Genomic DNA, 16,076 nt, shown 5'->3' with positions numbered 1-16,076 from the left:
CCCTATCCTCAGTAGCCTATTCCAGCAAGCGTTTGGGCAACAGGAGCACTTCTTACCTCGTTATTTACGTTAAATGAGTCTCAATTTGAACTAAGCAAGCTGCTAAATCGTCCATTTTACATCTTGCCTAGGCTATCGGGGAAATGTAATTAGCCTATGCCTATTGAAATGACAAGTCAATCTCGCAAATATGCCACCTATAACGGTTTGTAGTTTTAACATCTGGCACAATTGACAAAAAATAGCCTAACATTTGTTATTTTTTAAATTACGTCAATAGTCCTTAATTCGCTCGATAACGTTATGTAAAAAATATATATATTTGGGGGGCTAATTGTGGCAACTCCCCTCTTGCTGCAGAAAAACAAAACATTTGGGCTAGTGTTCAGGCCTTGCCGTAGAATGTTGAGTAGTTCACTGGGCTTAAGAAAATGTGACTTGACCTGGCAACCCTGCTCGTGAAGGCTCTAGAAACGTCGAAGGCGCGGTAGCTGCGTCACAGCGTCAGGTCTGATTCGGAGTCCTCGAGGTGTAAGACAGGGTGGCCTTGCAGTGTGTAGAATACAATACACAGTTCTGTAGTTCGCGCACACTTTTCTACAGCCCATTGAAACGAAATCCCCACAAGGACAGTATTCTAAATTGAATTGTGTATCCCCAAGGAGACGGCGATCACAACGGCATTTGACATACAACAAGACATGTAAGTTTGAGGAATGGCGAACGCGTGCTCCTGTACAATTTTAGCCAGCAAAAGGACGCTAGCGCCAGTAGCTAGCTAACGTCGTTGGGTTCGTTATGCTGCTAGCTACCTAGCATACCAACATGCTTTTGCGAAAGACGGGAGGAACACCTAGCGATGATGGGCCTTCTTTCATAGCTATCTGTTAACTACCAAGCTAATTTACAATGCAAGTTCATGAGAATGCCAATGACCATCATTTGATAACTAGCGCTAGCTACTAACGTTAGCCAACTTAATATTTACTAGTTTTCTGTTTACTCAGTCCCTTTTGGCTAATGGGAATTTTGCCCATTAGTAGAAACTAACTAGTTAACTGGCTAACTATCTAGCTTACAGTAACGGAAGTTGGCTGGCTAGCTAACGCGTTAGTGTGGTCAAGTGCATGGCTCCGCATGGCGTGTTTTCCTGTCCATGTTCCAGTGAGCTAACGCTAGCTAACTAGCCAGGTAGCAAAACATATTCTACAACTGATTAACTTTATTAACTAGCTAGATTAGTTAGCATATAGATAAATCACCATGGGTTGGCCTTACCTACCTAGCTAGTTAGCTTACGTTAGCCACAGAACGGAAATCCATTCACGAGATGTAACGTTAGCGTTCAAAGAGCTCTATCTAGCCTAAGTAGTTAGCCAGCTTAAGAGGATTTATAGAAATAATGAACGATGCATCGTTTTGCTGGGACGAAATGTTTATTCATACCGTGCAAATGGTTAGATAATGTCCAGTTGCTCTCAACAAAATGAAAGACTGTTTATCCTACTGCTGACTGTAGCTGTATGGAAGCCAAGCGAGATTGCTATACAGCATGCTCATTGTTGACTGTCCTTAATAGTAGCTAACGTGCATTCGGAAAGTATTCAGGCACGTTGACTTTTCCCACATTTTATGTTAAAGCCTTATTCTAAAATGAATGGGGGGGGGAAATCCCCCTCACCTGTACACACACTACTCCTTAATGACAAATATATAACTTGTCTGTAGAAATGTTAGCAAATGTATTTAAAATAAAAACAGCTGATTCTACAACTTCATTGGCATTCTCCTGTGGTAAATTCAATTGATTGGACATGATTTGGAAAAGCACACACCTGTCAACAAAATGAAAGGTCTCACAGTTGACAATGTCTGTCAGAGCAAAAACCCAGTCACGAGGCCGAAGGAATTGTCCATAGAACTCAGAGACAAGATTGTGTCAAGGCACAGATCTGTAGGAGGGTCCCCAAAAATGTCTGCAGCATTGATGGTCCCCAAGAACCATCAATGGGCTCCATGAACCATCAATGGTCCCCATCATTCTTAAATGAAAGAAGTTTGGAACCACCAAGACGCTTCCTAGAGCTGGCCGCCCAGCCAAACTGAGCAATCGGGAGAAGGACTTTGGTCAGGGAGGTGACCAAGAACCCGGTGATCACTCTGACAGAGCTCCAAAGAACCTTTCAGAAGGACAACCATCTCTGCAGCACTCCACCAATCAGGCCTTTATGTTACTATCCAGACAGAAGCCACTCCTCAGTAAAAGGCACATGACAGCCCGCTTGTAGTTTGCCAAAAGGCACCAAACGACTCTTAGACCATGAGGAACAAGTTACTCTGGTTGGGTGAAACCAAGATTGAACTCTTTGGCCTGAATGCTAAGTGTCACATCTGGAGGTAATCTGGCACCATCCCTAAGGTGAAGCGTGGTGGCAGCATCATGCTATGTGGGTGTTTTTCAGCGGCAGGGACTGGGAGACTAGTCAGGATCGAGGCAAAGATGAACTACGCAATGTACAGAGAGATCCTTGATGAAAACCTGCTACAGTACTCTCAGGACCTCAGGCTGAAGGTTCAGCTTCCAGCAGGAGTGGTTGTGCGACAAGTCTCCAATGTCCTTGAGTGGCCCAGCCAGAGCCCTGACCGGTCGAACATCTTTGGATAGACGTGAAAATGGCTGTGCGGCGATGCTCCTCCAACCTGACAGAGCTCGAGAGGATCTGCAGGGAAGAATGGGAGAAACTCCTCAAATACAAGTGTGCCAAGCTTGTGACTCGGCTGTAATCGCTGCCTAAAGTTCTTCAAAGTACTGAGTGCTTTGTCATTATGGGGTATTTTGTATCGATTGAAGGGGGGACAAAAACAATTGAATCCATTCCAATAAGGCTGTAACATAACAAAGTGTGGGGGGGGGGTAGTTAAATTAATGAAAAAATCAAATGTTTTTAAATGATCACAGTTGAGTTTGCACAGTGAACTTTGCATATGTGATTGGCATGACATAATGCCAGTTTTGAAGAGCTATAGATGTTTCAATCAGCTTTGACAGAGCATCAGTATTTTCCATCCTCTTTTGATATGATCACCGTGAATCTGTTGACAGCCGGGTTGCTTTTTAATAAATGCTCAGCCGTTTTCCGTTTTGGAACCATCTTGCCTTTACTGTACTTGCAGCAAATTGATTCCTTATTGGCAACCTGATACACCTGTCTTTGACGGTGAGCCTTTGTGTCACAACTCGCAACTGTGTCCCACCTGCTCCATGCAGGTGCTTCACAGCCGTTTGTCCCCGCCTCCCACTATTAGTATCACTGGGGTAGGAGTTACCCTTGGGTACAGCTGTAGGATCAGTGTAATGATTTAGGGTGATTTGCATGCAGTTTGCGATCCAAGACAACATTGCTGGAATATACCAGCAGGAGATTCTCCCTCTCCAGTGATGATAGTAGATACAGTAACTTTTGCTATTCTGATTCTACTGAAGCCAACCATTCTGTCCTGCGGGGGGGGTGGGCTTTTCTCAATTCACAAAATATTATGTAGTACGTTGGCATTCATTGAGTTTCTTGATCTGTGTTTCCAGGCATCCAGCGACTGCTAAGTGGTATGACAGACGGGACTCTGTCTACATCGAGTTCTGCGTAGCGGACAGCAAGGATGTCAAGATCAATTTCGAGAAAGCAAAGTTTGCTTTCAGGTGAGTTATGACATCTGTCAATGGAGTTTTAAAGAAAAAGTTTGCCGAACTGCTCTAGGCATCTGAAAATCCTTCTAATTCATTTTAAATATGTGCTCCGGGACTTTAGCAACTACTAAGTATATTTTAACCCTCCCACTTTGGGCTGGATGTGTCGGGGCCCACTTTGGCTTGTGAGTGCTACTTTCATAACTACTGGTTAAAAAGTATACATAAGTACCGGAGAATCCATTTTAAGTCAAATTTATGCTGAATTCTTTTCACCCCTCCCTTTACCAGTTGTCTTGGAGGAACTGACCAAGTCAAACACGAGAATGAAGTAGACCTTTTCGAAGCCATTGATCAAAATGTGAGGCACTCAATCACTTCATTACATTGTCACCCTGTCCTCAGATTGCATGAGGTATAAGTAATGGAACTTTATTTTGCGGAATAAAAGTGTTCGTGTCTCTTGTACCCACACACACAGGAATCCATGCACAAACGCACAGATCGGTCAGTGTTGTGCTGTTTGCGAAAAGCAGAACCTGGGAAGCCGTGGCCGAGGCTAACAAAAGAGAAGGCTAAGGTCAGTTCTAGTGTCTAATGTATTTGCCATATATAGTTAAATAAACATTCTGTGCTTAAGTATTGGTTGATAATTGATTTCGGAACACGCTGAATTCTAAATGCATGTAAGGAGCCAGGAAGATGACCTCCAAACGAGCATCTGCAAGCCTTTTTGTCATACGTGTTATCCTTCAACAGCTAACTTGGCTCAGCGTCGACTTTAACAACTGGAAAGACTGGGAGGACGATTCGGATGAGGAGCTAGGCAACTTCGATCGTTTCTCAGAGGTAGGAGATGGGGATATGGCGTTCAACACACAAGAAGCAATGGCTAAAGTAAGGGCCCTAGGGCAACTGGTGAACTTGCTCTTGATTGCTGTATGGACGGTTGGGCCAAGACTGTACAAATGAGTACATGGCAACATGATGATATTTGGCTCAGACTGTTCTTTGTGATTCTGATTGCAGATGATGAACAACATGGGAGGGGAAGATGACCTACCTGATCTAGATGGTGCTGATGATGTAAGAGCTACTCTGTGGAGTTAATTCTCTTTTTCTCCGTTTCACTTTACTTGACTTTGTACAAAAACACAATGTCATGTGCCTCTTGTGTATGGGCTTGCTAATGACTGATCAGTCCCTTTAGAAGAATGTGTGAGGCACAATATGTTCAAATCTTAATTGCGACGGTCATATCAGCGAGTCACACAAATTTCCCCTGGTGGCACTGTTGCCACTAGGTTTCTCCAGTTGGTTGCATCAGCCCATGATTTGGTTGCACCAGTTTTTCCTGCGGCGGCATGCAATAGAGAAAATGAGTAATCGTCTTTATAAAGATATTCAGTGCTTTATTAACCCTTCTACAATTTCCGTGGCCCTGTGGAAATCAAATTAACGAAGAAAAAAAATCCATCATAATCCCTGTTTTAAGATATGTTTTTTGAGTGGGGTGCGTCTCAATCCGCCAATATCGGTCTTCGGCATCTGCCATGGTGACACTGCGAAAATCGCCCTTATCACAAATCGTTCAGTTTGGCCAAACTATTATGACCCCTCTGTGGAAAGATGAGACTCTCACGGAGTCACGGGACTTGTCTGAGGTCAGTACAACTACTGATGCCAATTTCTGTATGTATCGTCCAAACAATTTGGCCGACACACTACGAACACGTACATGTGGTTGTTTTGCTCTAGGACAACCATAAGGCTCATAAGACTCGTCTGAAGGTCCCTAGTACCAGTTTAAGAACTGTATGGAAGTACAGTACCTTCGGAAAGTTTTCAGGCCCTTTGGCTTTTTCCAGATTTTGTTACGTTACAGCCTTATTTTAATCTACACACTACCCCATAATGGAAAAAGTGAAAATGGGTATTACTGTTTTTATTTCTAAGAATTCAGACCCTTTGCTATGAGACTTAAAATTAAGCACAGGTGCATCCTGTTTCCATTGATCATCTTTGATATTTCTACAACTTGATTGGAGTCCACCTGGGGTAAATTCAATTGATTGGATGTGATTTGGAACGGCACACACCTGTCTATATAAGGTCTCACAGTTGACAGTCCATGTCAGAGCAAAAACAAAGCCATGATGGCATGGCACAGATCTGGAGAAGGGTACCAAAAAAATTATGCTGCATTGAAGGTCCCCAAGAACACAGTGGCCTCCATCATTCTTAAATGGAAGAAGTTTGGAACCCACCAAGACTCATCCTAGAGCTGGCTGCCGGGCCAAACTGAGCAATCGGAGAAGGGCCTTGGTCAGTGAACCAAGAACCTGATGTTCACTCTGACAGAGCTCTAAAGTTCCTATGTGGAGATGGGAGAACCTTTCAGAAGGAGCACACCACCAATCAGGCCTTTATGGTAGTGGCCAGACAGAAGCCACTCCTCAGTAAAAGGTACATGGCAGCCCGCTTGGAGTTTGCAAGACGGTACCTAAGACTCTCAGACCATGAGAAACAAGACTCTCTGGTCTGCTGAAACCAATATTAAACTGTTTGAACTGAATGCCAAGTCTCACGTCTGGAGGAAACTGTCACCATCCCTACGGTGAAGCATGGTGGTGGCAGCATTATGCTGTGGGCATGTTTTTCAGCGGCACGGACTGAGAGACGAGTCAGGATCGAGGCGAAGATGAACATAGAAAAGTACAGAGAGCTCTTTGGTGAAAACCTGCTCAGGACCGCAGACTGGGGCGAAGGTTCACCATCCAACAGGAGAATGACCCTAAGCACACAGCCAAGCAACGCAGGAGTTGCTTCGGAACAAGTCTCTGTATGTCCACATGTTAGCTTAGTAGAACCCAGTTTTCAGATTTGTTTGGCAAATAAATCTCTATTGAACAAATCTTTACGCACTAATCTAGGTTCAATTCACCACCTGAGTAAGTACAAACTCAAATGCTAGATTGCTAACTAATACCCAATGCTAGTATCCATGTATTAATCTAACAGTAAATGTAATCTCCTAAAAAACTTTGCAGTTGTAGCCTACTTCCCAGTGAGACTTATGCAATCACAATGGCGGATGTGCATTTCGCGCGCTCTATATCTCAAAAGCCATAGGCCTTTAAAATATCTTTGTTTTAAAAGGGTGCTATTGAGCTCAATATTGAGAGTTGAGAAATGAATAAGAAAGCTGTGAAATGCCTCTTCAATAGTGACAACCGTATATCAGAAGAGATTCTCCCAGAGCATTATCCCCCCCCCCCCCCCGGGAAGGGCAGTGAGTGGCCCACTTGTCACCGCAGCAGTCCCCAGCCAAACAGGCACTGGGCCATGGCAGATACTTTCATTGCAGGAATCATGAAGATAATACTCTTAACTGTTTTTGAGCAAATCATGGTTTTAACCTAACCCCTTAGAAAAATAGGAAGTTTTGCATGTAGAATGTGCAGCTCGCATCCATACGACCAATTACAAATTGAACTTCCACAGCCAAGTAAACGGGTCGCAAAATGCGACTAAATTGTCAGTCAGGAGCTTTTCATATGCAACTTCTCATGCTTATTTCTATTCCTGTTTAGGATGAGTCTGCAGATAGTGACGATGAAAGTAAGTGAAATGTTTTCTCATCACACTGAGATTTCTAATAATTTTTATACTCTGACATCCCTTAACCCAGAAATGTTAAGTGCTATCCGAAGTATATTGTTGTTTTTATCACATGGCCATTTATTTACTTTCCATTATTAATATTTTTTTTTTCTCCCAGAAATGCCTGATTTGGAATGAAAAAACTCAAACCTGGAAGAGGGATGGAAGGAAGAATCAAACTATCTTGAAATTGAAGACTGGGGGAAAAAAATCTGTACAGATATGAGTCGGTAGCCATGTTTAAATCCATAGCCTCTGCTCCAGAGCTAATTTCCAATCAGTCCACTTAAGGTTGATATGCATAGTGTTGTACAGAGTAGCAGTCTCCACTTCCATTTGCAGTGCTGCACTCTTGGCGTGTCCTGTTTTTACTATTATTAGATTAAGTATTCATGATTTGTTACGGATGTACTGTATAGTCATCCTCAACCTAGAAAGCAATACATGTGAAGAGATTGTCAAGTGTAATGAAAAGTAATTAAACATCTCTTTTATCCTCCCCCACAAGGTTCTGTGTTAAGTTAGTTGAGCAGTGTACCAGAACAGTTGAACATTTTCTGTTTGGTTCCCACTTGTGAGCCTCCCTCCCCTGTGGCATATAGATAGTGATCAGAGAAACGGTTCCGTGTTTCAGTAGCTTAGCCTTTACGCTTACATGTTCCCTTTCTTCCTCACCTGTTATGTCGCAAACAGTTTATCAATGTTATGTTCATTTAGATTTGAAATGTTCTGGAATTCATTACAGGCATCTGACTTGATATGTTGCTCCCCACTTTTTGTTATTTGACTAATCCTGTATTACTATTTGCGATCCAACAGCAGTTGAGTTATTCATCACACATTTACGCAGGAATAGAGCATACACATTCCTATCTGTTTTAGGCCTTTGTAAACATCTGGATTTGTCTTGTACCCTAAAGAATATTCCATCTGTTTAGAGTTATGGCAGTTAAAATATCCCTTGTGTGGGGAGTGGGTTGTTGATATGAGATGGTAAACTTGTATAATGACCAAATTATATTTGCACTGTCAAGAAAATGTAAGTCTGGGGAGATGAATAGAAGCGTCGTTATTGGTGTGTATGTCAACTTGTCAGGTTATCACAGGCTGAAGAACTTAAATTGATGTTGAATTGCAGTGGATTTTTTTTATTTTTTATTGTCTGTCTTTTTAATAAACTAAGACTCATGTTTCACACGGTGTGTGTGTGTTTTGAAGACTGTCTATGCGTGTCAAAGCAGTTTTAGGGTGCGACATGGCTACTGAAATACATGAATCACTGTTTTTCCAAAACCATTTACCAAGAACAGGCTACTGTATAAAGCTGTATGCCTCCAGACATATTTGGACAGCTGTTCGCTGAAGAAGGAAAATAAATATCCTAGAAATAATTCTGCTCCGTGTTCAATATCTATCACCAATAATGTCATGAGCGCTTGGGTGCACGCTTGTTTCCCCCCCCAACCTTGCACTTTTAAATAGGCTACAATAGCCTGTACTAATTAAGCAAAAAAAGGTACAAGGGAGTGTGGTACATTGGTGATATACCATGGCTATGGGCTGTTATTATGCACAACGTGGAGTGCCTGGAAATGGCCCTTAGCCATGGTATATTGGCCATATACCACAAACAGCTGAGGTGCCTTATTGCTGTTATAAACTACTTACCAATGTAATTGGAGCAGTAACACATTTGTCAGCCAATCAGCACTCGTGGCTCGAAACATCCAGTTTATAATCAACATTTTGAGGATATGTTGTATCATCTGTTCTTTCGGGGTGAAAAAGTGAAATGATGGAGAGGAGAGTGACATGTCTGAGCAGCGGATGACCACCGGGTATAGGGGATGGGGAGGCCACTGAGAAAGATGGCCACTGAGAACTATGCTTATCTACAACAAGCATTAAATGTCAAAGTACATATAGAATCAGTATCTGTCTAATTACACTAAATGAGAATAGGGCTATATATAAACATTTAAAAAAAGAAAGCATACTGCGTTAAATTCCAGTGTGATGGGTGAAAAGTGTCACTAAAAATATAAATGTTGTACATACAATATTAAATCATTTTCAATTTCTGTAGGTATTTTTGTAATTGTAACTTTAGGGATGACTAAATTCATGTGAGTTGTCTGGATGTAATACTAATTGAAAACAAGTCTAAGTGTGTGTTAGTAAATTCACTCTGGAGATCTTATCAGATTTCAGATGTCCAATCATCTGACACGCAGAATACTTGATGCAATCAATCATCAAGTTTGCAGACTACACAAAAGTAGTTGGCTTGATTACCAAACAACGACGAGACAGCCTACAGGGAGGAGGTGAGGGCACTCGGAGTGTGGTTTCAGGTAAACAACCTCTCACTCAACATCAACAAAACAAAGGAGATGATCGTGGACTTCAGGAAACAGCAGAGGGAGCAGCCCCCTATCCACATCGAAGGGACAGCAGTGGAGAAGGTGGAAAGTTCCTCGGCGAACACATCACAGACAAACTGAAATGGTCCAACCACAGACAGTGTGGTGAAGAAGGAGCAACGGCGCCTCAACCTCAGGAGGCTGAAAAAATGTGGCTTGTCACCCAAAACCCTGACAAACTTTTACAGATGCACAATCAAGAGCATCCTGTCGGGCTGTATCACAGCCTGGTACGGCAACTGCACCGCACTCAACCGCAAGGCTCTCCATAGGGTGGTGCGGTCTGCACAACGCATCACCGGGGGCTTTTTTTATGGGCTACTCATAAGGCAATTCTAGGTCTTGTGGCATATTTTGGTTAAACTATCCCTAATTCAATGGAATTGCAACCCTCTGCATGCACAGTGAATTTTTCCATCATGTGCATTGCACTTTTCCATCACATGTACAGCTGATTCTCAAGATCTTGCACACTAATGAGATGCTATTGAGGCCACGCTACTACACTGTCTGAGCCAAGGACAACATGCTTTCTGGTAAGTTTTGATTACAATACTGGGTGGGGTGAATATATTTTATTTGACATTATTTTTTTGTTAACTAGTAAATAATAGCCTACAGCAACGTGTGTTTCAATCCTTTCTAATTTAATAATTTCTGCAAGTTCGTTTTTGCTACCATGTGGGTTTTAGCTTGCTTGAGCCCGCTAACTGAGGAGTGTTAATGTTTCATAAAAAAATGTATCTTACAAAGGAGTTGTTTAATCTAACTGCTTAACTATTTGTACATGGAATTGTATGGTTTTTTTCTCTCTAATCCCCCCCCCCCCTAATCTTTACAGAAAATTGCCACGGGCACTATCTGATGTGTGGAGACATTTCGCTGCAGCTAATGTAGAAGGAAAGGCTGTGTACATTTGCAAATACTGTGCCAAGTAATATGTGAAGAATGCAACAAAAATGCAGAATCATCTGGCCAAGTGCATAATGTTCCCTCAGCGCTCACAACAAGCAACCTCTGACAAAAGTCCCTCTGCTTCTATTCGAGGTGAAAATTATGAATCAGACACCTTATCGATAGCAACAGCTCATGGTCCTCCTGAAATCGTATGTTTTTTTGCCTCAATGGAGGAACGTAGTCAGAGAAATGCTGATGAATGTCTTGCTCGAGCTGTGTATGCAACTGGTTCACCTCTGATGCGCACAGGCAATGTGCATTGGAAGAGATTTCTGAAAGTTCTTCGCCCAGGATACACCCCCTCCAACCATACATGCTTTATCTACTCATTTGCTGGATGCAGAGTTCAAGTGAAGTTCAAGCAAATCATAGAGATAGCAGACTATTGCGATCATCTCTGATGAGTGGTCGAATGTTTGTGGGCAAGGAATAATTAACTACATCATCTCCACCCCTCAACCAGTATTCTACAAGTGCACAGACACAAGGGACAACAGACACACCGGTCTCTACATTGCAGATGAGCTGAAGGCAGTCATCAATGACCTTGGACCACAGAAGGTATTTGCACTGGTGACAGACAATGCTGCGAACATGAAGGCTGCTTGGTCTAAAGTGGAGGAGTCCTACCCTCACATCACACCCATTGGCTGTGCTGCTCATGCATTGAATCTGCTCTTCAAGGACATCATGGCACTGAAAACAATGGATACACTCTACAAGAGAGCCAAGGAAATGGTTAGGTATGTGAAGGGCCATCAAGTTATAGCAGCAATCTACCTCACCAAGCAAAGTGAGAAGAATAAGAGCACCAGTTTGAAGCTGCCCATTGGGGTGGTGTTGTTGTCATGTTTGACAGTCTCCTGGAGGGGAAGGAGTCTCTCCAAGAAATTGCCATATCACAGTCTGCCGATATGGACAGCCCCATGAAGAGGATCCTCCTGGATTATGTACTTTGGGAGAGAGTGGTAAACAGCCTGAAACTCCTGAAACCTATAGCAGTAGCCATTGCACGGATTGAGGGAGACAATGCCATCCTGTCTGTTATTCAGACTCTGCTTGCAGATGTAAGAGAAGAAATCCATACTGTCCTGCCCACTTCACTGTTGTTTCAAGCAGAGGAAACTGCAGTTCTGAAATACATCAAAAAGTGTGAAGAATTCTGCCTGAAGCCCATACACACTGCAGCTTACATGTTGGAGCCTAAGTATGCTGGCAAGAGCATCCTGTCTGGTGCAGAGATCAACAAGGCCTATGGTGTCATCGTCTTGCCACCTTGGCTTGGATGAGGGCAAGGTTTTTGGCAGTCTGGCGAAGTACACTTCCAAGCAAGGGCTTTGGGATGAGATGCAATATGGCAGTCAACATATCTCACCAACCACCCGGTGGAAGGGACTTTTGTGGATCTGAGGCTCTTTCCCCTGTTGCCTCTATCATCCTCTAAATCCCACCAACATCAGCCGCCTCAGAGCGCAAATGGTCCTTGTTTGGGAACACACACACACGCCAAAGCACACAACAGGCTGACCAATACAATAATTGGTGGCCATCCGGGCAAATTTGAGCCTGACAACAAGCCATCCTCAACAAGGTTGGAAAGTGACCGTGAAGATGAGGCCTCAGAGTCTGATGTTCAAGAAGTGGACATAGAGGTCTAGGGAGAAGACATGGAAGCCTGAGAGGAACACAACCAAAATTGTAGTTTCCAGACTATCATTTTACAGAAAAAGTTTTGGGTAGATGATCATTGGGGATCATTCAATATTCCCTTTTGTTGTTCAGTGAAATGATCCTATGTGAAGAGTCAACTCATTTAATTAAAGTTCAATTCGTAACGAAATTGTTGTTTTTATTTCTATTGGACGGATTTAATCATTTGCAATTATGTCTACTTATGATAAGGTAAAATGTTTATGTTTCTGTCTCCATACAATATGGTAAATATATCCAATGCAAAAAACATTACATTTAAATTATATTCATATTAATTTGCATATATTCCCGTTAATTCCCACGGAAAGTTTCCACCTCTGAATATTCCCCAAAATGTGCAACCCTATCAAGGACAACAACCACCCGAGCCACTGCCTGTTCACACCGCTTACCATCCAGAAGGCGAGGTCAGTACAGGTGCATCAAAGCCGGGACTAAGAGACTAAAAAACAGCTTCTATCTCAACGCCATCAGACTGCTAAACAGCAATCACTAACTCAGAGAGGCTGCTGCCTACATTGAGACCCAATCACTGGCCACTTTAATAAATGGATCACTAGTCACTTTTAAATAATGCCACTTTAATGTTTACATATCTTACATTACTCATATCATATGCACATACTGTATTTTATACCATCTATTGCACCTTGCCTATGCCACTCATCCATATACTTATAAGTTCATATTCTCATTCACCCCTTTAAATATGTGTATATTAGGTAGTTGTTGGGGAATTGTTTGATTACTTGTTAGATATTACTGCAGTGTCGAAACTAGAAGCACAAGCATTTCGCTACACTCTCATTAACATCTGCTAACCATGTGTGTATGACCAATAAAAATGTGATTTGATTTGCGAACACGCCACACCCGTTGAATATGACAGGTCTCAGTAATAGTCGGCAAGAAAACGTAATTGAATTGTTGCCAGCAGCACAGTAAGTCACCATTGCTCTAGATAACATAAAAACAGCCTAACCAACTCTGCTAGGGCAAGTAAAATGGTCATAGTGAGGTGTTCTCTCATTTGTATCTGGAATTAGCTATCCAACTTTGCTTGGGTGCTTGACTGCTGTTGTGAGGTCAGAATGCTCGGATCAAACCTACAACCCTACTCCTCAGACAAACGAGATAGTGATCTGAACGCTCTGAGAGCGAAAGACACTGAATTTACGAATGGACAATCTGACAGCACTCTGAATTCACGAACGCCCAGAGCACACTTGCACTCCAGGGTGAATATACAAACACACCCAAAGAAGCGGTTGATGTGTTCAATGTGAGCTATTTTTATGCCTCCCTTGCTTAAGTTCCGTTTCAGCTTCTTTTACTTTCGGTTTTGTACACCAGCTGAAAATACAATACTTTTTTGGTTATGGAAAATATATTTCACTGCGGTTTAGATGGTACAATGATTCTCTACACTATACTTCCTTGTTTTGTGACATTAACGGAAATTAGGCGAACTATTAGAATTTTAGCAACCAGGAAATGGCGGATTGATTTCTGCATAGAGCATCTTTAAACGACAACCTCCCATCTCAATACTATCTCATCATCACTTCCTGTTGCATTCTGACCAGACACACTTTGCGCTCTAATGATTCCGAGGGAGACATCCCGTCGGGTCCTAGAGCCGCTGTTTGTATTCGGTATTGAATGAGAGTAATTAAATAGTTATGCCATGAAAGCTGTGGAAGACGATTAGGAAGTGTGAGACGAGAGGAGGTAGTGCGTTGAAAAGGGTTCAACAATAAAGGGGATAATGGGAAATGGCTTAACGAGAAAGCAATAGTTATCGATTAAAAATCAGTTTATTTTGAGTAAACAATATTATCAAATCAAATTTTATTTGTCACATACACATGGATAGCAGATGTTAATGCGAGTGCAGCGAAATGCTTGTGTTTCTAGTTCCAACAATGCAGTAATAACCAACGAGTAATCAAACCTAACAATTTCACAACAGCTACCTTATACACACAAGTGTAAAGGGATGAACGATATGTACATAAAGATATATGAATGAGTGATGGTACAGAACGGCATAGGCAAGATGCAGTAGATGGTATCGAGTACAGTATATACATATGAGATGAGTAATGTATGTATGTATGGTATTTGTTTTATGCTTTTCTTGAATGTGCCCATTTTGTGAAATGAAACTCTGGCTAAATAAAACTGAACTGAACAGGGCATTTGGAAAGTATTCAGACCCCTTGACTTTTTCCACATTGTTACATTACAGCCTAGTTCTAATTTTTTTTTTTTTTTTTATCCCTCAATCTACACACAATACCCCACAATGACAAAATCAAAACAGGTTATTTGACATTTCTGCAAATGTATTAAAATGAAATATCACATTTTCATATGTTTTCAGGCCCTTTACTCAGTACTTTGTTGAATCATATTTGGCAGAGATAACAGCCTTGAGTCTTCTTGGGTATGACACTACAAGCTTGGGACACCTGTATTTGGGGAGTTTCTCCCATTCTTCTCTGCAGATCCTCTCAAGCTCTGTCAGGTTGGATGAGGAGCATCGCTGCACAGCTGTTTTCAGGTCTCTACAGAGATGTTCGATCGGGTTCAAGTCCGGGCTCTGGCTGGGCGACTCAAGGACATTCAGACTTGCCCCGAAGCCACTACTGCATTGTCTGTGTGCTTAGGATCATTGTCCTGTTGGAAGGTGAACCTTTGCCCCAGTCTGAGTTCCTGAGCGCTCTGGTGCAGGTTTTCATCAAGGATCTCTCTGTGCTTTGCACCGTTCATCTTTTCCTCGATCCTGATTAATCTCCCAGTCCCTGCCACTGGAAAACATCCCCACAGCATGCTGCTGCCACCACCATGCTTCACCGTAGGGATGTGCCAGGTTTCCCCCAGACATAACACGTGGCATTCAGGCCAAAGAGTTCAATATCTTTGTTTCATCCGACCAGGGAATCTTGTTTCACATGGTCTGAGAGTCCTTCAGGTCCCTTTTTGCAAATTACAAGCGGGCTGTCATGTTCCTTTACTGAGGAGTGGCTTCCGTCTGGCCACTCTACCGTACAGGCCTGATTGGTGGAGTGCTGCAAAGATGGTTGTCCTTCTGGAAGGTACTCCCATCTCCGTAGAGGAACTCTGGAGCTCTGTCAGAGTGACCATTGGGTTCTTTGCGACCTCTCTGACCAAGGCCCTTCTCCCCCGATTGCACAGTTTGGCCAGGTGGCTAGCTCTAGGAAGAGTCTTGGTGGTTCCAAACTTCTTCTATTTAAGAATGATGGCCAATGTGTTCTTGAGGACGTTCGATGCTGCAGAAATGTTTTGGTACCCTTCCCCAGATCTGTGCCTCAACACATTCCTGTCACGGAGCTATAAGAACAATTCCTTCTACCTCATGGCTTGGTGTTTGTTCTAAAATGCACTGTCAACTGTGGGACCTTATATAGACAGGTGTGTGCCTTTCCAAATCATGTCCAATCAATTTAATTTACCACAGATGGACTCCAATCAAGTCGTAGAAACATCAAGGATGATCAATGGAAATAGGATACACCTGAGCTCAATTTCGAGTCTCATAGCAAAGGGTCTGAATACTTATATATTTCTGTTTTATTTTTTACATTTGCAAAAAAAATCTAAAAACCTGT

General features: G+C 42.4%; 1 protein-coding gene across 2 annotated transcripts; it reads left to right on the top strand.

The window, feature by feature from the left end:
* Positions 1-379: 379 nt before the first annotated feature.
* On the top strand, positions 380-8,548 carry LOC110532024 (prostaglandin E synthase 3). Of its 2 annotated transcripts, none has more exons than XM_021615610.2 (8): positions 380-703; positions 3,584-3,697; positions 3,977-4,046; positions 4,167-4,265; positions 4,445-4,534; positions 4,715-4,771; positions 7,279-7,306; positions 7,467-8,548. In XM_021615610.2, coding segments are annotated over exons 1-8 (480 nt in total). In that variant the 5' UTR covers positions 380-701; the 3' UTR covers positions 7,487-8,548. The 2 variants fall into 2 exon arrangements, with proteins under 2 accessions (XP_021471285.1, XP_021471284.1); XM_021615609.2 differs by having other exon boundaries at positions 386-703; positions 4,445-4,582.
* Positions 8,549-16,076: the final 7,528 nt, after the last annotated feature.

Source organism: Oncorhynchus mykiss, chromosome 9, assembly GCF_013265735.2.
Source record: "Oncorhynchus mykiss isolate Arlee chromosome 9, USDA_OmykA_1.1, whole genome shotgun sequence".
Taxonomy (NCBI): Eukaryota; Metazoa; Chordata; class Actinopteri; order Salmoniformes; family Salmonidae; genus Oncorhynchus; species Oncorhynchus mykiss.
The sequence above is the reverse complement of the archived record's forward strand: the minus strand, read 5'-3'. Positions and strand labels throughout refer to the sequence as shown.

Coding starts and splice junctions, on each gene's coding strand:
- LOC110532024 (XM_021615609.2), top strand. Junction 4,047..4,166: donor TCGAAGCCATTGATCAAAAT/GTGAGGCACTCA, acceptor CCACACACACAG/GAATCCATGCACAAACGCAC. Junction 7,307..7,466: donor TGCAGATAGTGACGATGAAA/GTAAGTGAAATG, acceptor TTTTTCTCCCAG/AAATGCCTGATTTGGAATGA.